The sequence below is a fragment of the Camelus bactrianus genome, chromosome 5, assembly GCF_048773025.1.
Source record: "Camelus bactrianus isolate YW-2024 breed Bactrian camel chromosome 5, ASM4877302v1, whole genome shotgun sequence".
Taxonomy (NCBI): Eukaryota; Metazoa; Chordata; class Mammalia; order Artiodactyla; family Camelidae; genus Camelus; species Camelus bactrianus.
The window spans coordinates 26,501,835-26,526,897 of NC_133543.1; the positions used below are offsets into that span (position 1 = coordinate 26,501,835).

General features: G+C 37.8%; 1 protein-coding gene across 1 annotated transcript in view; it reads left to right on the top strand.

The window, feature by feature from the left end:
- The window catches only part of THSD7B (thrombospondin type 1 domain containing 7B), a 763,775-nt gene that overhangs the window by 556,258 nt on the left and 182,454 nt on the right, over nucleotides 1–25,063 (top strand). The window contains exon 15 of the mRNA XM_074363581.1: nucleotides 24,209–24,387. Coding sequence (XP_074219682.1) covers nucleotides 24,209–24,387 — 179 coding nt within the window. The remainder of the gene's footprint in view (nucleotides 1–24,208; nucleotides 24,388–25,063) is intronic.

A 25,063-nucleotide genomic window follows, 5' to 3' on the forward strand; every position in this document is an offset into this window, starting at 1 on the left:
TAATTTTTCCCCCTTGCAACCTAATTCTCTAGTTGTTTCCTAATAACTTTTCAGGACTTAGGGTAGAAATGTCAGCTTTTCTGGGAAACTTCAGGCAGACTTGCCAGTCAGCTCTTCCACAACCCCTAGGAACTACTAGGAATTGAGTATATCTGCTTTGTGTCCGTTAATAAGATACAAGTCCCCAGTCTTAGCACTTCTCATATTTTACCTACCTTATTGCTAGTCTGTCCTGCCAGAGGGGTATGTGATCCTTGAGGGAAGGACGGTGTTTACTGCATCATTGTGTCATCACAAACATCTGGTAAAGAGTCAGCACATCAAACTTACTCAATAATTGTTAGCGAAACACAGAATAGGAATCTGTGCTTGTGTATAAAGAACTGTAATGGACATATATGTCTTAGTTTCTTACGATTGCTATAACAAAGCCGTAAACTTGGTGGCTTAAAATAATATGTATCCTCTCACAGGTCTGAAGGGCAGAAGTCCACAGTCGGTTTCACTGGGTCAAAACGAAGATGTAGTCAGAGCCATGTTTCCTTCAAAAGCTCTAGAGAGGAATCTGTCTCCTGGGCTTTTTCTGGATTCTAGAGCTGCAGTCCTGGACTCATGGCCTCTTGCTGTGTCTTCAGAGCCAGTGGCATAGTTTCTTGCTTCAGTGTCTTTACCTTCATCGGTGTCAATTCTGGGCCAATGCTCCGTTTCCCTCAAAGAACACAGGATGGCCCAGCTTGCGCTCATAATCCCGGGTAATCTTCCCACCTCAATATCCTGAACTTAATCACAACTGTGAAGTCTCTTTTTTCACAGAAGTGAACATTCAGAGGTTCCAGAGAGTAGAATAGCTTTGGGGACCAGATATCTTTGGGGATCATTATTTAGCATACCATAATATGTGAAGGCTGTTCTATTTTTGAACCTAAACTTTTTAAAGATACGCAAATGAAAAAGAATTGGAAAGTTCTCAAGTATTAGAGGCACACACATAGTGTTACTTTATTTCTTCATGTGCGTGGTGTCTACACAAGGGGATTTATGTGGACAATTGATATCATAATCTGGAAAGTTATGAGGCAAAATGTCATAATGTCTAAAATGTTGTAATGAAGAAAGCAAATGTGGCTTTTAGTTATTCACTTGAACAATATATGAAATCAGTATTTCCTTTCACTTTTTTTTTTAATAGGGTTCAGAGTATCCCCTTGTCTTTAGGGCATATGTTAGCTTTATCTTGTTTATTTCTTACATTTTACGTTCCAATTGGACCTTCTTAACAATTACCAGAGACAAAGGCTTACGGATAAGATTTCATTTGAAGAGAGGGTTCTGCTCCTGAAACTGTCTCAGGAACTCCTATTCCAAGAACTCACCTAGGAAAGGGATACGTTGGGAACAGTGACTCACTTGTTTATGTATTCATTTATTCTGTTCAACAAACATCAAAGGAACATCTGGTTTCCATTAGACTATGTAATAGTATATAAAGATAAATAAGTAATACTCACTGGAGATATTCAGTCTAATATGCAGGACAGTTTTAGGGACTTCCGAATTTGGGATTATCTTCCCTTTCTGAGTCAGACCGTACTGTAGTTTTTGGCAGTGCAATAAAACAAAAACTTCAGGACATCAGTGGGTCAAATAGTTTCATATAGTCTGTGTTTCTTTTCCAGAATTATGTCCAAATATGGAATAAAGACTTCTGTCTTGGAGATTAGAGGTGGACAGTGAGAGAAGGCATGGCTAAGCCTTATAGCCTAGTATCTGTGGATTGGGTTGGAGCACCTTTCTAGAAAAGGCTCTGGGTTGTAACCTTTCTTTGGAGAAATTGTGGGTCCATAATGAAATCCATGTACAATTTTATTTTAACCTAACTGAAATAAAAAATGGGATATGTTACTCTAAATTAGAAGGTAAACAGAACTCTGAAACTGATTTTTTAAAGGAATTAATGTCTGTTACTCTTTTTTTTTCCTTTGAGTCAAACACATAGATATCTTATGAAATGCAAAATAACTCTCTGCCTATGTTGCCTTAAAAAAATAATTCAGTCTCCCTAAGGTCAGGAATAAATCAAGGATGTCTACTTTTTACTTCTAATCAGCACTCTAATGGAAGTTCTAGCTAAGGCAGGCAAGAAAGATAAATAATCTAGATTTAAAAGAGAAAAGTGAAACTGTATCTGTTGGTAGATAACATAAGATAATCTTGTAAATAAGAAATCTTAAATAATTTTTCTACAAAACTATTAGAACTAATAAAAAAATTCATCAAATCTGCAGGGTATAAGATCAATATACCATCAATTGTATCTCGGAGCTGGAAAAAATAGATCAATATACCAAATCAGTTCTAGTTCTGTACACTAACAGCAAATCAGAAAATAAAATTAAGAAAATAATTTTATTTATAATAGCATGAAAAGAGCAAAATAATTAAAAATGAACAAAATAAGTAAAAATATGTACTCTAAAAACTATAAAACATTGTTTAAAAAAAAAGACCTCAATAAATAGAAAGATATAACATATTCATTGGCCAGAAGACTTAATATTAAAATGCCAATACTTCTCAAATTCAACTACAGAGTCAACACAATTGCTAGCTTTTTTTTTTAATAGAAATTGGCAAACTGATACTAAAATTCACATGAAAATGCAAGAGCCCAATAATAAAAGATATTAAAAGAGAAGAAAGGATTTTGGAGGACTCACTTCCCAGTTTCAAAACTTACTACAAAACTACAGATATCAAGACAGGGACATAAGGATTGACATATAGATCACTGGAACAGATTTGGAAGTCCATGAAGAAATCCTTACATTTATGCTCAGCTGATTTTTAAGACATGTTCTGTGACTACTCAATGGGAGAAGAATAGTCTCTTCAACAAGTGGTACAGGAACAACTGGATATCCACATTTAAATGGATGAAGTTTGGCCACTTCCTTACACAAAAATTAACAAAATGGATAATGGAGCTAAATGTAATAAGTAAAACTATAAAATTCTTAACAGAAAAATAACAGTAAGTCTTTGTGATTTGGGCTAGGCTAAGTCATCTTAGATACAACACCGAAGCAATGGTGAAAAGAGAAAATAAAGATATATTGGACTTCATCAAAATTAAAAATTTGTGTGCTGCAAAAGATGCTATTAAGAATGTATGAAGACCCGCAGAATGGAAGAAAATAGGTGTAAATGATATATCTGGTAAGAAGAGACTTGTATTCAGAGTATATAAAGTCTTACAGGTCAACAATAAAAAGACAGTCTTTTATGTTGAAAAATGATCAACATATTTAAATAGACATTTCTCCAAACAAGATATACAAATGGCTAATAAACACATGAAAAGATACTCAATACCATTAGTCTTCAGGGAAGTGGAAATCAAAATCAAAATGAGGTAACACTTCATACCTCCTAGGTTGGCTACAATCAACCATGTGTTGGTGAGGATGTGAAGAAACTGGAAACCTCATACACTGCAAATGGGAATGTAAAATAATGGAACTACTTTGAATAATTGGCAGTTCCTTAAAAAGATAAACATAGGGTTGCCATATGACCCAACAGAAATGAAAGAAGTGAAAACGTGTATTCACATAAAACACAATTATTTCTCAGCATTACTCATAAAAGCCAAAATGTGGAAACACCCCATATTATCATCAACTGAGAAAATGGATAAACAAAATGTAGCATATATAAAGCAATTATCTTGACAGTTAGAATGAAGTATTGATACCTGCTATAATGCAGGTGAATGATGACAACGTTAGACTAATTGTGAGTAGTCAGTCACAAAAGGCCACGTTCTATATGATTCAGTTTACATGTAATGTCTGAAACCGTCAGATATATAGAGAGACTGTGTAATAGTCAGCTCAGGCTACCAGACAAAATACCATAGATGGGGGTGGCTTAAATGAAAGAAATTTATTTACTCATAGTGCTGGAGGCTGGAAGTTCAAGATCAAGGTGCCAGTATGGTTTGGCTGTGGTGAGCTCTCTGCCTGGCTTGCTGATGGCTGCGTTCTTGCTGTGTCCTCACATGACAAAAAGAAAACGAGCACACGCAAGAGAGAGCCAGCTCTCTGGTGTCCCTTCTTGTAAGGGCACTAATCCCATCAGGAAGGCCCCCCAACCTGACCTCATCTAAATCTAATTACCTCCCAAAGACAGCATTTTCAAATGCAGTCACACTGGGGGCTAGGACTTCAATATCTGAACTTGAGGAGAGCACACTGTAGTCCATGGTAGGCCCCCAGTGGCTATGGGGTATCTTATAAGGTCGTGAAAATGTTCTGAAATTGATGATGGTAATGGCTGTACAACTCTCTGAACATACTGAAAAAAAATTGCATTGTGCAACTTAAATACATAAATTACATGAATAATATCTCAAGTTGTAAAAAATTAAAAATTAAGATCTAATGAAAATTTATAATTCAAAGAATAGTTCAGTGCAAAATATATGTAGCATATCTATGTCTATACACATATCTAAAATATGGGCACTAAGGATTTTGACTAATTAAGGGTTGGGTTTTGTTTTTTTTTTTTTTTTTTTTTTTTTTTTTGAGAATCTCCTATGATAGGAATAGACTTGTAAATGAGTGAACCTAATTAAATGTAGAACATGCCGAAAGTGAAATATGAACAAAATGTTCTGGGAAGACAGCAGAAAACTAACTCAGGGATGATTGCAGCAACAGTGTCTTAGAGGAGAGGGAATATCTGGTCTGGGGCTTGGAGTAGGAAGGGATGCACTGTAGTTTGGCAAAGATGACTAGTGTTGTTTGGTTGGTATATATGAAGGTGATAGAACACAGGGCTGGGCGTGGTTGGAGCTAACTTGTGTAGGAATTCTTATGCTAAAGGGATTTTGTTATTCAAAGCACTTAAAACTTCAGGAATATTTTGAACTTGTTTTTTTAAAGTAATTCATCCAACAGACTTTCAGTCTTAACTAAAATTGTTTTTATTATGTAATTATTAAATATGTATTAACATGAAACTAGATAGACCCTCCTTATGTTTACAGGACATAAGCTATGTAAAGTTGAAAGAGACATACAATTGTAGATGTTAGATTTTGAGATTTCCTGTCCTCTGAGAAGTTTCTGTGCTTAGGGGCCGCAGAGCCGCAAGTGCATACCTCAGCTTTAGGACAGTAGTTCTTAACCTTTCAATCTGGTCCCATGTTCTCCCGATAATGTTCACCTAGGACATACTCCTCAAGAAGTGGATGTTCCCTACAGGCTGCCTCATAGATGAGATTGCTTGAGGGTATGAGAAACTCAGTTTTTGTCCTAACCCTACCTTCCCTCTCCCATTGATTCTTCGAGTCCCAAAATGTCAAGACATGGTTGCTTTAGAAAGTAGGATTATTAACCAGGGCTGTGATAGGATTCTGTGTTTATTTTAGCAGGATAATTCTGGCTTCAGGGTTGTGGTTAGATTAAAGAAAAACTACAGGTAGAAAAACCATTAGAAGAGAGTTGCAGGGGCCGCTGTGAAACTGAAAAAAAGGCAGAGGCCATGGGGATGGGGAGAGAAGACAGTATTTGAAAGTCAGGAGGGAATAACACTGATTAAAGGTGGCGAAACGGGGCAGTATTGGGAATAATTGTGAAAACTGGGTCAGGAATGGTGATATTAACAAGGGTAAGGTACAAGCTTGAGAGTAGAAAATGGAGAACTCAGATTTAGATAGTTTGAGGGCTGAACAGAACAATTACTAGAGATGTAAAAAAAAATACAAGTCAAGAGAAATAAATTTCTGTAATTACAGACTTGGAATATAGATTTTAGGATAGCTTATAGGTGACAAGGTAGGTGGTAAGAATGGTGTTGACAACTAGAAGAGATGACCTCAGAACTCTAAGAAATATTTATTTCAGATGGTGGTGTAAGAGTCATCCACCTTCTGCTTAAACCTCCTCATTGACTGGAAGCTTGTTGCTACAAGTCAGCTGAACAGCTCTAAAATTTGAAATTTTCAAATCTAAATGTAACTCCATTCATTGGTTCCAAATTAACTTTATTCAATTAAAAAAATAGATCTAAAATATTGTCTACCTAAAAGAGCGTTTCAAAATTCTGAAAAATATGTGCAATGTCCCTTATTTTAATAAATACATAAATGTTTTATTTTCCAAGTTAAATATCCAGAGTGTTTTGGACTCAAACTCATGTGCAATTCATTTCCTTCATTATCATGCTCATTTTTCTCTGGTATGTTTCCTTTTGCAGTAAGCATTTCAATGATAGTTAAGGGAACAAGATGTCCCAGTGTCACTTTGAACCCCACGTTTCATGTACCATATGCTGTATGCAGACTGGACTTCCTCCCACCGTTCCCCACGCACCTTCTGTCCTTGTGTGACTTCATCCCTTTGCCTGATGTCTTTTTCTTTTTAAAGTGAACTCCTACTCATCTTTGGAGCCTGAAATCAAGTTAGTTTCTTCAAAAAACCTTCTCCCTAGCTTCTCTAGACCAGTTCTATGTTTTCACAGAAATAGTCCTACTTACATGTAGAACATAGTTTATGGTTTACACTGGACTTTACCTCTTTACATGTCTTTCTCTTTTTCCAAATTAATAGCCCTCAATTCCTATCTCATTTATTCATCAATTCAGGACATATTTATTGAAATCTACCGTTTGTCTACTATGCTACACCTTGGTTATATAGTGTTGGACACAACATGGTCATTGCCTTCCTGGAACTTGCAGTCTAGTAATTGAGAGATACATTAAGAAAGTGTACACACAGAATATATAAGTTCAATTTGTCCTAAGTGCTAGGACAGACTTGATCAGGATGCTAAGGAAGAACAGTGAAAGGGAACATTTCAGGTAAACTGGGGATTCAGAAGCCCACTTAGGGAAGTAAACAGGATCTTCCCAAGGATGAGTGAAGAATGAGTATACAGGAGGCAAATAACACTCTTTCAGCCAGAGTCAAAGCTCAGCTAATGTCTTTTGAATAAATAAAAGTACAGTATTCCCAATATTGTATTTTTTCCCATATTCTTTGGACCATTTTAATAGTACTTCTGTGCAGGTTTTGTTTTGTAAACCATCTCAAATGCTTCTTGGTAGATGAAGTTTGCATTGAAATAAAATGCATAATTTAATGTGTATAGTGACTATTGATGCGTGTTCAGTTTGCAATTAAAAGAAAATCCTGAAGTCTGTTTTTTAGGAACAGCTATAGAGTTTTGAACCCCCATTCTGAGTATAAATGTTTGGTTGTCTGTTGCGTACCATAATGCAAAACTGTGCTTTGCCCTATGTTGCCTTTCATATTCTTAGTTGTAGCTCATTATTCTAGCTTGTTAAGCTCTCTAAATCTTGATTCTGACACCTAGCATACCAGCAATAACTTCTCAGCTTTATATCATCCCCAAATTTGATAAGCATGTCATCTGTGTCTTTATCTAAGTTGTTAATCAAAATGTTGAACAAGAAAGAACCAAGCATTTTCCCCCTAGGACTCAGCTACAGGGAGACATCCCTCAGGATGACCCTGATGCATTGATTCATCCAGCTCCTTTAGAATTGTTTGTGAGGGTATCAGGAGAGAGTTGCAGTTTTTTGTTTTTTGTTTTTTGGTCATAATACTTTCTGCCTGTAGCATCCTCTTCCTTCTCTATCAGTCTAGTAAATACATTAAAAAAGAAGCTATATCACTTCCTCTGATCAGTGAGCTCATTTTCATGTCCAGTGCCCATTTCTTCTACATTGAAATATTTGCAAGCTCTTCAATAGGATGTTTATGGGTTTTTGTTCGAACTGGGCACTGCTATAACTCTTGAATTAACCCCCTATAGTTCCATCCCATCTGGCTACCCTTGGTTCTCCTGGGCCAAGGTAGTGTCTCAATGGCTTGACACCCAGGCCAGGTTGCTCAGCACCCAGTGAGAATGATCTCTTAACAGCTCATGGTTCCTTTCAGGTAGCAATGCTATTCAGTGGAAAGTAATGACAATTTCAGGATGTAGCTGCAGAATATATTTCCTGCCCTGATTTAACCCAAGTCTTTGTTTTACTGTGTTTAGTTTCCATAGTCTGTGTGTTGATCTAAAGATAATAACGGCTACAGTTACTTGTCTTCAGTTCCTACTGTTATTTTTCTAATGAGAACTTGGGTCTCCTCTACTTTTTTTAAATTGAAGTATAGTCAGTTTACAATGTCATGTTAAATTCTGGTGCGTACAGCATATATACACACATATATATAACTGAATCAGTATCCTGTACACACCAGAAGTTATATATTATTAATTTTAAATTAACACAATTACATATATATTCCTTTTCATATTTATTTTCATTATAGGCTATTACAAGGTACACTCTTGATTCTAGTCTTGTTCTCAGTCTTATATGTTTTCCTGTACATTTGTCTCTCCTTTTTTTTTCAAATTCAGCTTGATTCTCTGTGGGTCATGTCAGTTGCAAAACACAGTTTTTGATTCTCCTCTTAGAAATTGTTTGCCAAGAGGTCTGTTATATTTCATAGCCTAAAAATTGTCATTGTGATCTTCAGTACTATCTGCACTGCAAGCATGTTACTTTCTATCTCCTTTCTCTTCTTTCTCAAAGGCTGCTTCTAGGAGAAAACTGTTAGTACCATCCATAACCCCCCAAGTCCCTTATCCGCATATCTAAGATTATTAAGTCCCAGGAGCTCCATTCCAGATTTGTCCTCAGTTTTACTCTTTTCCACTTATATCATCTATGTAAGTAGCAGTCCATTAATTTTACAAGTTTTGACAGGTTTTTCTTGGATATTGGAGCCATGCTTGAGGAAGGTGAGGGACAAGATCCTAGCTGTTGTGATGTGTGTTGTGTGTTGTGTGTCAGGCACTCTGCTGGGGGCTTTGCTTTTTTTATTTTATAACATCTGTTCAGCAGGAATAAAACCTCAGGGCCCACACAGCTCACCCTTGATATAGGATCACATTGGAAAAAAATAAAATATTTAAAATCTTTACAAACTCTTGACATGATACAAAGGACTAGAACAAAGGATCACCGTGTACAGGGATCTTAAATATGCGATTTTCCCCATTGCTGCCCCACCAAAGCCCACTGCAGGGCCCTGAACAGGACAAAAATAATGACAGTTGTCTTGAAGGTCATTATAATAGTTTTCTGTGTCCTTATATTTTACGTCTCAGGTTGAACTGAAGTGTTTTATCACGTACGTCCTAGGGAAGTTTTCTCTGTGGCGTGCCCAGACAGATGTATTATTAGGCTATTTTTAATCTCAAAGAATGAGGACAAACTGAAGTACCCTCAGTATTAGGGCCTATTGTTGGTACATGGGGAGCTAAGCGAGCGAAGAGAAGGTTCTTTGTCTCAGAAGGAAACACACTGTGGTTCCTGATTCCTCCCTTTGCTTACTGCTCCCCGCGGTATGACTCTCTCATTGAGTGTGTCTTTGATCTGAGTTTTCCTTGACAGCCTAGCCTTCTGCTTCCGCCTCTGTCTCTACCAACTTCTCTGTCTCACATTTGAAATTCCTGGAGAGAGGATCTGACTGCATTGCTGCATGCTCTCATCTTTAGTCCAGGCACATCCTTCTTTTATTTTTAATTCAGTTTCACAATTTCCCCTATCATTCTGTATCTGTGATCCTATTAGCTTCCCTCATATTTAATTTATAACTTTCCAGTCCTCTCTGCATCTGTTTATATTCAAGCCTGTGCATTCCTGAAGTATAAATATAATTATTTAGCTTATGTTTTAATTTACATTTGTGGTGTAGCTCCAATTTTTTTAATATTTATTGGAGTATAATTGACATATAATAGTTACATATTTTGAAAGTGTACAGTTTGATGTTTTGATATATATTGTGAAATAATTACCACAATCAAGCTAGTTAACATACACATCACTTTACAGAGTTACCATTTTTGCGTGTATATGGGAAGAATATGTTGCGTGTATATGTTGGGGTCTACACTCTTAGCAAATTTCAAGTATAGAATACAGTATTGTTAACTATAGTCAGTGTGCTGTAAGTTAGGTCTCCAAAGCTTACTCATCTTGTACAACTGAAACTTTGTATTCTTTGACCAACATCTCCCCATTGCTTCCGCCTGGTAGCCACCATTCTACTCTCTGCTTCTATGAGTTCAACTATTTTATATTCTACATATAAGCGAAATTATGCAGTATTTCTCTTTCTGTGTCTACTTATTTCACTTAGCATGGTGTCTTCCAAGTTCATCCATGTTATAAATGGTGGGATTTCCTTCTTAAGGCTGGATGATATTCCTATGTGTGTGTGTGTGTATAGTACTTACTCATTCATCTGTCGCTAGACAATGAGGATGTTTCCATGTCTTGACTACTGTGAATAATGCTGCAATGAACACAGGACTGTAGCTATCTCTTTGAGGTACTAAATCAATTTCCTTTGAGTGGATGCCCAGTAGTGGGATTGCTGAATCACCTGGTAGTGCTGTTTCTTAGTTTTTTTCCTGATAAATAATGATAGCTAACGTTTATTGAACATTTACAATATGTACCTGTTTCTAAGTGTCCTCTATTAACTGATGCTATTCTTGTATCAACAGTCTAGTCAGATATTAGTTTTATTACCATGTTACTGTTACCGAAATCAAGGGATAGGGAGATTAGGGAACTTGCGCAAACTTGTTCTACGAGGAATGTCAGAGCTTGTTTTCTCATCCATGCAATTTGGTTCCAGGGTATATCTCTTAGTCAATATATTAATTGCCTCTATTCATTATTCTGTATGTAGATTTGCTTATTCCTTTGGGGGCACTGCATAGTATTCTATCTTTTACACATACTTTTTATTTCCAATAGTGACAAATTATCTAGGCTTTATTCTAGTCTTGGCCAATCAACTAATGATGTAAATACCTTTTTATGGCAACTTGTGCTACAATATGATCATTAGGTTGCTGGTAAGATAGTATAGTTTACAGAAAAAAAAAAACAGCCCACTAAAGATAAGAAATTTAACAAAATAAGGAAAAATATATCAAAATAATAATAGTTGAGAACCTTTAAAAGCTGAGAATGTTTTCTACCTCTCTTTCCTCTCATTGCTTTTCATTTCTTTATCGCTACATTTTTTTTTCTGTTGCTTTTTGTTTTCTGAGAGAGATTTCTGGTCACTCTTGAGACTTTTCCTGGTTTAAGAGGTCTTCTCTCTTATTAGTTGAAATTATCCACTGTTCTTTGACACTATTAGTGTAACTAGAAGATTGTTGACTATTTCAATTTTCTTAGAGGCAAATAAAATTAAATATCTCACCCTCCCTCTGAAACTTCTTTTATTCCTGTAGCGGGTGTATCATTAAATATCATTAAATAAAATCACAAGGTATCTGTTTGTCCATAGAAGACAGGAGAAGCCTAAATGTAAATCTCTGGATTGGCTAATGCACAATCCATTAGGGAACAAATTTATTGGTAAGTGAAACAAATTTCACCATTATCAGCGTAGAGTATAAATCAAGGCTGGGGGTCATATTTAATTTTATACCTTGGCGATATTTCAAAGGTTTTTTAATAGTAACTTTAACTTGCAAGGAGTTTAATGTACTGTGAATTCATTCCAGTACATTGATTTCTGCATTATCTCAGCAAAAGATGCAGTTCTTTGGCAAAACAAACTTCTGGAGGTAAATTTTCTTCATCATGTAATCCATAATTTAGAAATTACACTAACAACTTATTTCATTGTTCATGAATACAAATCATCGTCTGGATGATCCAACATTGCAGCAAATAAAAAATAATTAGGGTTTCATCCTGCAGTCTGCTCCATGAGCAGCTGTGTCCCTCAATGAGCTTGGTTCTGTGCTACAGGGTTTGGAGGAGGTTGGCTCTGAATAGAGGGTGCCTTCATCCACCTCATGTCTAGGTATTCATGCTGTTGTAGGTATTTTCGATGTCTCTTGTTGCCACCTTGAGACATTACGTTTAAATGCTGGTGTTAGTGATATGTAGGGTACTGATGGCAATAGAACTCAGTTCACCCAATGAAGTTTCAACTTCAAGAACTCTCTTGAGTGGGCCTCTTCCAAGGTGGAACTTTCTAGCTAGACTCCTTATGGATCTCTTCATATGTTGAGTAGAGTGAGCCCCAACCAGGGGGTCTCTGTGCCTTCCATGTTTCCCTACAGTACAAGCAGCCTCTGTCTCACCTGTTTTTACATTGGAATTAGGCGTTGAGTTTTTGCTTTGCTTTAGTTGGTGGAGAAATTATTTAGAAATTTAGATTATCACCTACAGGACTCCAAAGGGACAGCAAAGGCATATTTTATCTGAAAAGGCCTGGCTACTTGATAACCGCTAATTCTTGCCAGGCTGAAATGAGGACCCAGGTGTTCTCAGATCCTCCACTTTTTCAAGAGAAGCCATAAATCTTAATTTTTCATATGAAATGCCCCAATATTGAATTTTTGACCTTAGGTATGTAAACAAGAAAATAAATGAGCAGGTAGATAATAAATAAATCCCATATGCTAGCCCAATATAATGTCTGGATTCAGGTCAGAGCTTCCTTTAAGGACTGATGAGATGAAGCAAAGGGACAAACACGTTCTGTCTAAGCGTGTGTATTTCTGAATCCCATGGGATTCTTAGAAACTTGTATCTATTCAAACTGTCCATTGCTGATTCTTAGCATTAGTTATATTAACCTGCCTTAATAGTTGGAAAATGAAGTTTCTATTTAAAGAACTGATTCATTGGTCGTTGTGAATAATAAGTTTTATTTAGACAATATGTTAGCCATGTGTACCTGTCAGAGCTGGTTAATGACAAGTAATATTCTATCATGTTTCATTATATTATTGTTTAACAACATAGATAATGTATAATATATATTACATCTAGCAATATATTACAATATATCATATACAATGTGTACTACATAGATATTACATTTAGTGGTCTTTTAGCCTAAGGTCTAGCCATTTGTCACTTCTGAATTTTCCAATCATCTCTTAAGAAGTGCCCTGTTCTCATGCTGTTTTAATTCAATCCAGTAGCACACCCGAATTACTGATCAAAATTATTCTTAATTTTTATTTATTTTTATTAACATGGTATCTTTATTGGTCATAAGGTTTTCTGGCTTGCTTTCTGCAAAATCTTTATTGGATACTCAGAATTGATTCTTCTAGCAATCTGATTTTCTTTTTTTTTATTGAACATAGTTGATTTACAATGTTGTGTTACTTTCTGGTGTACAGCATAGTTAAATTCATATATATATATATATATACACACACACACACATATATATATATGTATATATAATATATATTATGTACAAAACAGACCCACAGACAACAAACTTATCATTACAAGGGAAAGGAGATGGGGAGGGATACATTGGGAGTTTGAGATTTGTAGATGCTACTATATATAAAAATAAACAACAAGGTCCTACTGTATAGCTCAGGGAACTATATTCAGCACCTTGTAATGGCCTATAATGAAAATGATCAAAATTCTTAATCAACTTTCTAAGCCCTCCAGTGTGACCTCCTAGTGTGGCCCTGCCTGACAGCCAATTTCATACCCCTCCTCAACCTCCAATTCCTGTACAAAAGATTCCTCTATTGACTTGTGAACATTTGGGGTTCACACTCATCATCTTGATTTAATTTGTGGTATCTCTTCTGCCTAGATGGCCTTCTGCATGTCTATCCTTTTGTCAAAATTCTGCTGTGCTTTAGAGATGATTTATTTTAAGTTAGGCCATGATCTATTTAGAGTTGTGCTTTTGGAACATTAATGTGGCACTGGCCCAGACATGGAGTGGATTAGAAGAGATTGGACACCTGGAGTCAGGTAAGGGCCATTATAACAGTTCAGGTGAGAGAGAACAAGCATCTGGCCTTGGCTGGTGGCAGCAGACTTGAAAAGACAGAAATGGGCTCAAACCACCATTGATTAACTGATCCAGACAGAATCTCTCATTTTGTGAATGTTATCCTAGCCTTTAATTTACATGGAAATGAACCAGAATGAGAAATGGCACCCAAATTTGAAAAATACTACCCTATAATTTTTCTGTTAAATCATCTTTACAGAATTATATTCTCTATCAATCACTAGCACCAAAACCAGGATAAGCATAAAAACATTTTTACTTTGCTCTATAGGTTTTGTAGTAGTAAAATACTAGTGTGCCATGTATATTGTATGTTAATTTTTCCACTAACTCCTACTTACTGTATTTTGACCTTGCAGTATTAAAGGAAGTTAAAAAGGGCAAGTATTGTTACACTTTTATTTTTACATGAGGAAACTGAACTATTAAGATTTATTATTTTTTCTAGATCACATAAGGTCAGACCTTGATTTATAATCCATATCACTAGTCCTTTTTTTTATTTTACATTTTTTTATTAAGTAATAGTCATTTTACAATGTTGTGTCAAATTCTAGTGTAGAGCACAATTTTTCAGTTATACATGAACATATATATATATTCATTGTCACTTTTTTTCACTGTAAGATATCACAAGATCTTGTATGTATTTCCCTGTGCTATACAGTATAATCTTGTTTATCTATTCTGCATTTTAAAATCCCAGTCTGTCCCTTCCCATCCCCCACCACCTTGACAACCACAAGTTTGTATTCTATGTCTATGAGTCTGTTTCTGTTTTTTATATATATATATATATATATATATATTTTTTTTTTTTTTTAGTTTCCTTATATGAGCGATCTCATATGGTATTTTTCTTTCTCTTTCTGGCTTAACTTCACTTAGAATGACATTCTCCAGGAACATCCATGTTGCTGCAAATGGCATTATGTTGTCAGTTTTTGTGGCTGAATAGTATTCCATCGTATAAACATACCACTTCTTCTTCATCCAGTCATCTGTTGATGGACAACTAGGCTGTTTCCATGTCTTGGCTATTGTAAATAGTGCTGCTATGAACACTGGGGTGCGGGTGTCATTTTGAAGTCGGGTTCCTTCTGGATATATGCCCAGGAGCAGGATTCCTGGGTCATATGGTAAATCTATTCCTAGTCTTTTGAGGAATCTCCATACTGTTTTCCACAGTGGCTTTTCTTGCTTCCCTCTCCCACTCTTAATGATTTAGATGTCTTCTTTTACAATTTTGTGTTTATTCTTTTTGTAACTCATGGCAGTTATCTCCTTTCCAGTTATGAGTTTCTCATTTTTGTAGCATCCTGCTTCTTTTCTATTTAGAGTAGACCTGTGAATATTTCTTTTAGCATGGGTTTAAGTATTGCTAAACTATTTTAGGTTTTGCTTGTCTGTGAAGTTCTTTATCTCTCCTTCTATTCTAAAGGATAGCCTTGCTGGATAGAGGAACCTAGGATGCATCTTTTTTTCATTCAGGACTTTGAATATATCTTGCCACTCCCTTCTGTCCTGTAGTGTTTGTGTAGAGAAATCAGCTGAGAGCCTTATGGGGGTTCCCTTGTAACTCACTCTTTGTTTTTCTCTTGCTGCCTTTAGGATCATTTTATCCTTGACTCTGGCCGTCTTGATTATGATATGTCTTGGTGTGGGTCTGCTTGGGTTCTTCCTGTTTGGGACCCTCTGGGCCTCCTGTACTTGGATATCTGATTCCTTTAGGTTTGGGAAGTTTTCAGTCATGATTTCTTCAAATATCTTTTCAGTTCCCTTTGTTCTTTCTTCTCCTTCTGGAACCCTTATTATGCGTAGATTGCATGCTTTATATTATCCCATAGGTCCCTTATATTGTTTTCAATTTGCTTTTCTCTCACCTGTTTTGATTGGGTGCTTTCTGTTGTCCTGTCTTCAAGGTCACTTTTTTGTTCCTCTGCATTATCTAGCTTGCTTTGTACAGCCTTTAGTTCAGCTGTCATCTCAGCAAATAAGTTTACTAATTCTACTTGGTTCTTCTTTATAGCTTCTGTTTCATTTTTGACATATTTTATATCTCTAAACACTATTTCTTTTAGTTCCTTCAGTACTTTGATCACTCCTTTTTTGAAATCTTTATCTAGTATGTCCTCAATGTCTATTTCCTTGATCATGCTCTCAGGGGATTTCTCTTGATCTTTTAATTGGGAGCGGTTCCTTTGCTTCTTCATCTTGCTCATATCTCTCTGGTGCTGTGGTTTAAGGAGTATCAGTTATCTAGTTCTCTTGGAGACATGTGCTCTTAACGATTTTATCGAGAGATCTTTGTGTCTTTACCCTGTTTCACGTACTCAACTTGCTGTTTGCAGAGGCCCTCCGTTGGCGCCCTTGTCTATGCTGCTCCCAGTGGCTAGCAGATTGCACCCCCTCCCAACACTGGGTCAGGTGCTGAGCTCTTATCTAGTGGGCGGGCAGGTCACTCCCCCTCCCAATGCGATGCTGCTGTCAGCTGCTGGGCTCGGGCAAGGCAGGTGGGCTGATCGCGCCCCTTCCCAGCACCATGGTCAGGTGCTGAGTTCCTGCCAGGTGGGCGGTGGGCCACCCGCCCTCTCCTGGCGCTGGTCGCTCCACTGCTTTGTGCAGCTGCCCACTCCGCCTCAGGTCTGTGCTCCGAAGGCGGGCTTGGGGGAGACCACGGAATGGCCCCACCCCTGCTCCGGGCCAAATCTCAACTCCTTGTTTGTCTTGGCTGTGTGAGTTCTCTGAGGTGCCAGGACAGAAAGATCCTATCTGCCTCTGGCTGTAAACAAGTCTCAGTCCTGCCCAGGAGGTTGCAGAGCCCCTGGGTGCAGATTCAGGCCTCAGCCCCGCCCCAGCCCAGGCGCTGCGCACAGGAGGAGATGGCGGCTGTGGCTGCGCCCCGCCTCTTCTCACGAAAAGCGCCAGTAATGGTGGCACAGGTCCCAGGAGACAAAGGCTGTGGCGCCCCTCCCCCCAGGGCACACCAGCCGTGTTGCTTTGTTTTTTTTTGCAATTTATGGAGCACCCAAGTTGTTCTGCTCTGTATCCCTTCCCAGCCACTGCGTGCAGCCCCCTGCAGTCCCCCGGGGCTTCCTCAGTGCAGCCGCCCCAGCCCTCCACCCGGCTTGGGCCGCCTGCCCTGGCCCCAGCCGCTGGCTCGGGTCTCAGGCTGGGTGTCGCAGGGACGTTTTGTGCCTGTTTAACTCATTCCTGTCGGTCAAGGGGTACTTAGGGCAGATCTGAGCCTCAGAGGCCCCCCCTCCGCCCCGCTGGCCTCTCCATTGGAGCAGGGAGCCCCAGCGAACGAGCGCCAGTCCTCCTCTGCCGCTCCCTCCCCGCGGGATGGGTCCCGCACTGTTATGCTTTTTCTTCTTTCTTTATTCCTTTTCTCCTACCAGATTTTTGGCGTCTTTGTCTTTCGAAGAGGGCAATGTTCTGTCAGAGTTTGGCAGGTGCTCTGGTTGGCTGAGTAGGTCCGTAGATGTGAGTTTTGGTGTATTTGTGGGAGAGGGTGACCTGCGAGCGTCCTACTCCGCCATCTTGCTTCTCTCTTCCACTAGTCCTTTTTTAAAATAATAAATTAAAATGTTTTCTGAAATATGTATCTATAGGCTCAACTTTTACAAAGTCACATTCTCATTTAATGGTGTTACCATTTAGATTATGCTAACTGCTGAGATAGCACAATCTTATTTTCTCAGGACATTATATATAGAATCTCAAAATACTCTATAAACAGTTGTTCCATGGGGTTTTTTTACTTCACTTCTGAAGATACACTTTCCTATGCCAAGGTTGATTCGTTAGGATAAGATAGGTTACAGCGTGGTAATGAATGATACAGACAACTTAAATCTCAGGATTGAAAGCCGCTGAGATCATTCAGTATCCGTGTGTGTCCTGCATTGGCTGTGGCTTTTCATCACTCCAGGATGGAGCAGCTGCTCTCTGGAACATCTTTGGCCTCTGTGATAGAGAGAAAGAAGAGTGGGGCAGATTACACTCAGGCTCTTAAAGCTTCCACCTAGGAGTGACACTCCACTTCCGCTCACATTTCATTGGCTAAAGCAAGTAATAAGATCACACCTAACTTCCAGGAGCACAGACGCTTTGTCATACTATGTGTGCAGAAGCAAAATCTAAAATCTTTGGGGAATAGTGTGGACAGCATGATGAGAATAGCACTGACATGCTCTGACATCAGCTTCCAGAACTTCTAAAGGAAATGTAAAGAACATCTGGTGTAATTTAAGTCAAGATTTTCTCAGGGCAAGAAGATATAAAGAGAGGACTTTCGACAGGCTTTTGCAGCCACACTTCTAACAACTACCCAGTAATATTGTCTTGTCAACAGTCTATCTTTGTAGTGCTTCAAATGCCAAGTTTATTATGTGGTTAAAGCATTCAGTCACTTTAATTTTAACAGCATTTATTCACAGTAATGATAAAAGCTGCTTTGGTACATACAGTCCTAATTGAAGAGTTCAAGTTGTTGTGTGTCTAAGAGCATTCCATTTGTCCCTAACATCCTCAGTGTCTTGGGAGCAAAATGCCTCCTTTGTCTGCCCGGAGGAACCTTGCATGAGGTTGTTAATGCAGAAACTCTGTATGAACGGCTATGGATAACTTGCCTGGACAAGTCAATTTAAAAGATTGGTTCTTTATATGATTTGGTTGGTTGATTAAATTGACACTGATACATCTAGTTACAGCAGATGAACCATGTTGAGCAATCAGTCAAAAACTTGTGTCTTCCACAGTTTTGCCAGTAAATATTTTCACATGAAATGTTTAGAACTTTGAAGCCAGAATTCATTTGTTACCTGAAATTGTTGTATAATTTGTATGTCATTTGTATCATGTAATTTAAGTCATTGATTCTATACCATTTTTTTTTTTATAAGGCTGCTCACTAGCAAACTGAGTTTTTAAGGCCAGGGTTAAATTTCTACTTTGTCACTCCAGTACTAAAGAGAACATTCTGACATCATAATAATATTTTTTTTTTTACTTGACAGTGAGCTGTGTATCTCAGTCAAGTCTGGATTCAAATCCAATTTTGACCAGTCTATAAAATGAATCTTCTGGTTTTGATGACTTTGAATCACTCATCTAAAATTTCACCAGTAAATTATATTTTTTAATTAAGAAAACTGGTTAACAATTAGATGACATTTTTTCTAGTAGATATAATAAAATTTAATACATAATCATGCTATGAAGTACTTGAGTTTTAAGGCAGCCAGGAAAACTTTACAATTAATGTGTTTATTCGAACTTTGTGTAATTTCTAATTCAGCTATATTTAGGTATCTAATGAGGTTATGGGTCCAAAAAAACTCTTGGTTATTTGTAATACTGTAAACATGATTTTATAGTGGTTTAATATTAGAGAGTCTAAGCTGATGGGTGTTTATATATGCAGTAGAGATATTTCTATTAGAGAGTATTTTCAAAAATGTTACTTTAATAACTCTGAATTTTAAAAGGAGATAATAATTTAGGTGGTTCTCCCCTCTCAGGACCCACAGAAGGCTAAACAAGGTTGGAACCATCTTTTAAAGAATGTAACTGCCATCTATAAGTAGTCTTTTCAGGCCAAAATAGAAATTCACCAAAGCTGGCAGCCTTATTGAATTTGCGCTACATATCCACACACTAATGGATTGAAATTCTAAATAAATGTTTAACAGTCGTGTTTCCCTTGAGAACAGTGGCAAAGTATTGATCTAATTTCTCAGATTCTTTCTTACAACCATGTCAAAACATCTGCCCCCATGTTTTCCCCACCCTCCTAAACAAATACCTACTTTAAACCACTCTGGCTTAAGTCATCAGATACGTTCTAGTATGGAACTTTTTACTTGATAAACAGTAGAACTAAAATGTATAAATTGAAATAATAATTCTTTAAATATTGAGAAATGAAGACATCATGTCGTTTGAACTCACAGCACTCTCCCAGATCTTCCCTTTGAAGAAGGGAGGAGATGATGGCATTTTCTTTCTCTTTTCCCTCTTTTGTTTTTGGTATTGTGTTTATTTCAGCACAGTGTCAGTGAATAGAACATTCACTGTCTAGAAGGATGTTTGCCCTTAATTTACACAGTAGGAAAATATATAAGTAAATTAATCTAAATTATTTCCTCAGGCTGAATATTGTCAATATTTCTTTCTTTCACATTTTCCAAAGCAGTATCTTCTGGAGTAGGGGTTGGTGCAGGGGCCGGGGGAAGTGTGTTAGTGCTTGAATGCTGAAGGGAAAAAAAAAATGCACAGCAGGTAATACCCTGGGAAGTAGTTTTATCAAGGAGACCACTGTATTCAGAGAGCTGTCTTTTCACCTTTATCTATTGCACTGAAGAGCAGTGTTTGGGGGTTGGTAAGATAGATTGAAGTCATTCCAGGTTCCTGGGCTTCAGCCCTATTGGGTGTAAGTCAACAGATAAATTCCTTCAGTTGTGACATAGAGATTCTGTTAGTGGATTCTACTCATCTCATCTTTGTAATATCAACAGATACTTTTATAATATCAACACCTACTATATATAGTGTATATGGTTTACAAAATCACAATGTTGGATGTATTCCCTGTTGATAATTCTGTAATGACTACTTCATACCTAAGTTCATGTTCTAAAATAGCAGGAAAGCATTCCCAGGCCAAGTAATGTGATGGTCCAAGCAATATGTTCTGCATATAAATCACAGTGTAAAATAGTTTCAGTAGAAAAACTGCTTCTTTCATAGCGATTTGACTTAGATTTATGAATGTTGCCAGTGAAGCTAGTCTGTGGTATATTTTATGTAAATGAGTTTTGAAAACATTAGTGAAGTTTGTTGGTGAAGTGAATTGGAATTCTCTTACGGCAGGTTAACCTTGTAGGTAGTCACATTTGATCATATCCTGCTGCCAGAAGTTGTAAGCATTAAGTATGTGGGTAAAACTAATCCTTTCAATTATGAGGCAGGTATAAGAACATGCAGTTATTAATGGTTCTCACTATGGGCTTTCCTTTGGGGTATACTCCAGCAGGAAAACAACTTTCCTGTAAAGTAAATGTCACTATTGCTTAGACCTGTTGAATTTCAAAATTATTGCATACTTACTGAATTTATGACCTTGACTTTCATAGAGATCCTCTGGGTTTTTATCTTATCACGGGGAAAGAAAAGAAAAACAGTATTGCTATAAGAGGCTTTCTAATTAAAATCCTTCAATATGCAAGTAAAGATGAAAATGATTTAAAATCTCATTGAATTAAAAAAAACACCTAATTCAAAATATGCTTTAAAATAGAATCAAAATGGGCACTCAAATATTTTAAAGTTATTTATATGAAGTCTCCTGAAATTTAATGTTTGAAGCAGCTACACCATGAAAAGTGTCCTGCTCTTTTCATTCAGTAACAGTGGAATCATTTTGGACTCAGTTTCTCTGTAAACTAATTCCTGTGGCCTGTATTTCATTCTGTATTTAGCATTTATTATGTCCCTCATACTGAATTAACCATCAAAGCTCCCTAGAAATGGCCATGGAATTACAACCCTGTTAAACAATAGAGAATTAGTCTTTTAACAACCTTAAATGTAGCAATTTTTCCAACCCCAGAAGGATCCTTCCTGATGATTTAGATGTTTGCTCTACTCTCTCGTCAGTGACTGTTATGTGGGAAATATAAAGTCATTCTCATATTAATGTAAGAGAAATATAGATGTAAAATTAGAGAGTGAGTAAGCTTGCAGAGATACCCAGTGGTGAAAATAGGCCTTAGACAAGAAAATGGATGCCTTTTCCATTATAATATGAGGAGGGAAGAAAAAAGATGGGAATGTAGACACATGCATTCATAGGAAATTGGAGGAGTGCCTATTCATTTGTTTCTTTTTTTTTTTTTTTCTGGGAAAGAAGAGTTGGGATCTTAAAAATTTGAAGACAGGTGGAGGAGGTTTGAAAAAGCCATAATATGGACAACGGGAGTGAGAAGAAAGCTCAGGAGAATCACTGGGCAGTGTGCGGCATTAGCATTGCGTTGATCTCTGCTTGGCGTCCAGTATTAAGCACAAAGTAGGATAACAGACTGGTCTAGGTTTGAAGTTTTGGCAGACTGGCATGGCAGTAGGAGCAGTAGGGCCAGATGGTCAACTGTACTAGCAAGAGGGTAGCTGAAATAATGAACCAGGAAGGCTAAACTGGTTAGAGGAAGAGCAGAGTTTTTTTCATGAGGAAAGACATGCATATTATTGGAGAAGATGAAGTCATCTGTATGGAAAGATTTCAAGATACAGGAGAGGGGCAGGCAGGAGGAAAACAAGTTAGGGAGGTGGCTTTCAAACTTGATTACACATTTGAATTCTCTGGGGGTCTTTGAAAACTACCAGTGCCTAGGTCCCATCTTCTGCGATTTTGGTTGAATTGGTCCACAGAACATCCTGGACAATGGGAACATAGTTTATGGCCAAAGTTGAAAACCCTTGTTTAGAGCCTCTTATAAAGAATCTTACAGTTTTTCAGAAGTGGTTGTCACTTTATTTTCAAGGCAATGGAGAATTAGCAGAGGTTTTAAAAGGGGTAGCCTAAGGTATTATGTATTTTAGAAAGGTAACTTCTTTGTCAGAGTGACTGATTGATACCGGAAGAGAATGATGAGGAGAAAGGGAGACCAGTGGAGAAAGTATTTCAGTATTCTGGGCCAGAAACACTATGATCCTGAACCAGGGACTAACAAAAGAATTACAGGGCGGGGGACATGTTTGTGATGCTTCAACATAAGAACTTATTACCCCTTTTAATAGATGGGTAAAATGATGGAGGCAGGTCTAAGATAAATGAGACTTTTACTTTGGATTATCTGGTAGCTTTCAATGGCTGCGTAACAAATTCCTATAGATGTAACAACTCAAAACATTCATTATCTCACTGTTTCCCCTGGTCAGGAGTACAGCTGTGGCTTTTCTGAATTCTCTACTTAAGAGTCTCACCAAGCTACAGTCAAGGTGTGAGCCCAGACTTAAGTCTCAGCAGAGGCTTGACTGGGGAAAGCTTCTTTTCCAAGCTCCCTTGAAATTGTTGGCAGAATTCATCTTCATGTACCTAGAGGGCTCTAGGTTTTCTTGCTGGCTGACAGCCAGGGGCTACCCTCAGGTCCTAGAGGCTGCTTGCAGTCTCCTGCCATGTGGCCACGCCATAGGCATTTTATAGTGTGGCTGTTGGCTTCTTCACAAAAAGGGCCCAGTCACTCTTTGAAGGGTTTTTACCTGATGAATTCAGGCCCATTCAGGATAATCTCCCTTTGGATTAACTCAAAATCAGTCACTTGTTATGTTAATAGTATCTGTGCATTCCCTTCCCCTTTGGCACATACCGTAACTTAATCATGGGACTGACTTCCTGTAATTCACAGGTCCTGTCCAAAGTCAAGGGGAGGAGATTATAAAGACATATACACCATTGTATAGGAATCAGATATGTTGTGGTTAATTCAGATGAGGAATACAAGAGAATTAGAATCTTTTAGGAGGAAACTGATGGCCTCAGTGTTAGACATGTTGAATTTAGGGTAATTGGGCATCTGGTTAGAGTGGGTCAGTAGGTGGTATAGAACTTAGTGGAGAGATCACAATTGGAAATACTTACTTGGTAGTGATCGGCAGAGGTGATAGTGAATCATCCAGAGAGAGGCTGTAGCAAGAAGTGGGGTGAGGACAGGAGCGAGAGCTAGTAAAGCGGGAACATCTGCATCTGTATGTCAACCCGTACTCTTGGATTCCAGTCCACTATTTCATACACAACCTCTCACTCTTCCTCTTCGTCTTTCAGTAATATCCTACTCTTCCTAATTTGTGGTCCACTCTTCATCCCCCCACCCCCCACCTCCAAGTCACACTGCGTAGAAGTGAGAATCAAGATCTTTCTTTGTGAAAGCCTTGCAGAGCACAGGTGCTAAGATCGACTCTGTCGTGCCCACTGTTCCCAGACTGGGAACTGCAGGACCGAAGGCCTGGGGTGGGGGTGATGGTGCTATCATTAGCCCCGAGCTCCTTCAGTTCCTCTAATCAGAAGCACTTTTCCCTACTCCTTCAATCCCAGAATTGCCTAGGAAGTAAACAGACGGTGCAGATTTGGAATTCAGAGGTGATCCCATGTGTCTGTCCCTTCGATCTTTTGTCTGTTTATTGAAATCCCTGCAGCAATATTGTTAGGCAATCTGAGCTGTGATAATGGAAAAAGAAAGTAAATTTGATCAGTATATTTTGATCAAACTTTCCTCCCTTAAATCTTTTCCTTTCAGGTTATATTCAAGAAGAGTGTGTCATCCCCTGCCCATTTGATTGCAAGTTAAGTGACTGGTCTAGTTGGGGGTCTTGCAGTTCATCTTGTGGGATTGGAGTGAGAATTCGATCCAAGTGGCTGAAAGAAAAACCTTACAATGGAGGGCGCCCGTGTCCCAAATTGGATCTCAAGAATCAGGTAAAGTGCATGAAGCAACAAATTAAAAAGCTGAAAAAGTATCCCCTTTATTATTTCCTGTTGAAATTGAAGTCATTCTCTTGTTATAAGTAGCTGATAAGAAGTTATTACAAGTTCAGAAGAGAGGATAAGAGGGTTGAAATTAATATAATAGAATTGATAATAGGAGTCTTGGCCACTCCTTGGGAATGCTGAGAATGAGTTGGTAACATTAGCAATAATAATGTTTACAAAATTAAATCCAATTGGTTTTTAAAGGGAGTGCCGAGAATGACTTGGTAATATTAGCAATACTAATGTTTACAAAATTAAATCCAACTGGTTTTTAAATTATCTTGAAATATAATTTGATTAATCATGGTATTATGCAAGGTGTGTGTGTGTGTGTGTGTGTGTGTAAGTAATGTTGGGAGGATGTCAGTTACTTTATGGCAATAGTCATAATTAGTGGTCTCATCCACATACTCCAAAAATGGTGTTCTGTTTTTCCGTCACCTAACTCTTCATCCGAATGTTCTTTGTTCCTAATCTCACCACTGTTTCCACAGCTATTCATGAGTCTTCTGGGCTATTTCTCTACCTTTTCCCCCCAAATCAAAGCTATTTTCCTAAATGGAACCCTAAAGGGACCCTTCCATAGATATCTCTAATAAAATTGCCATTGTAAGTAATCAAA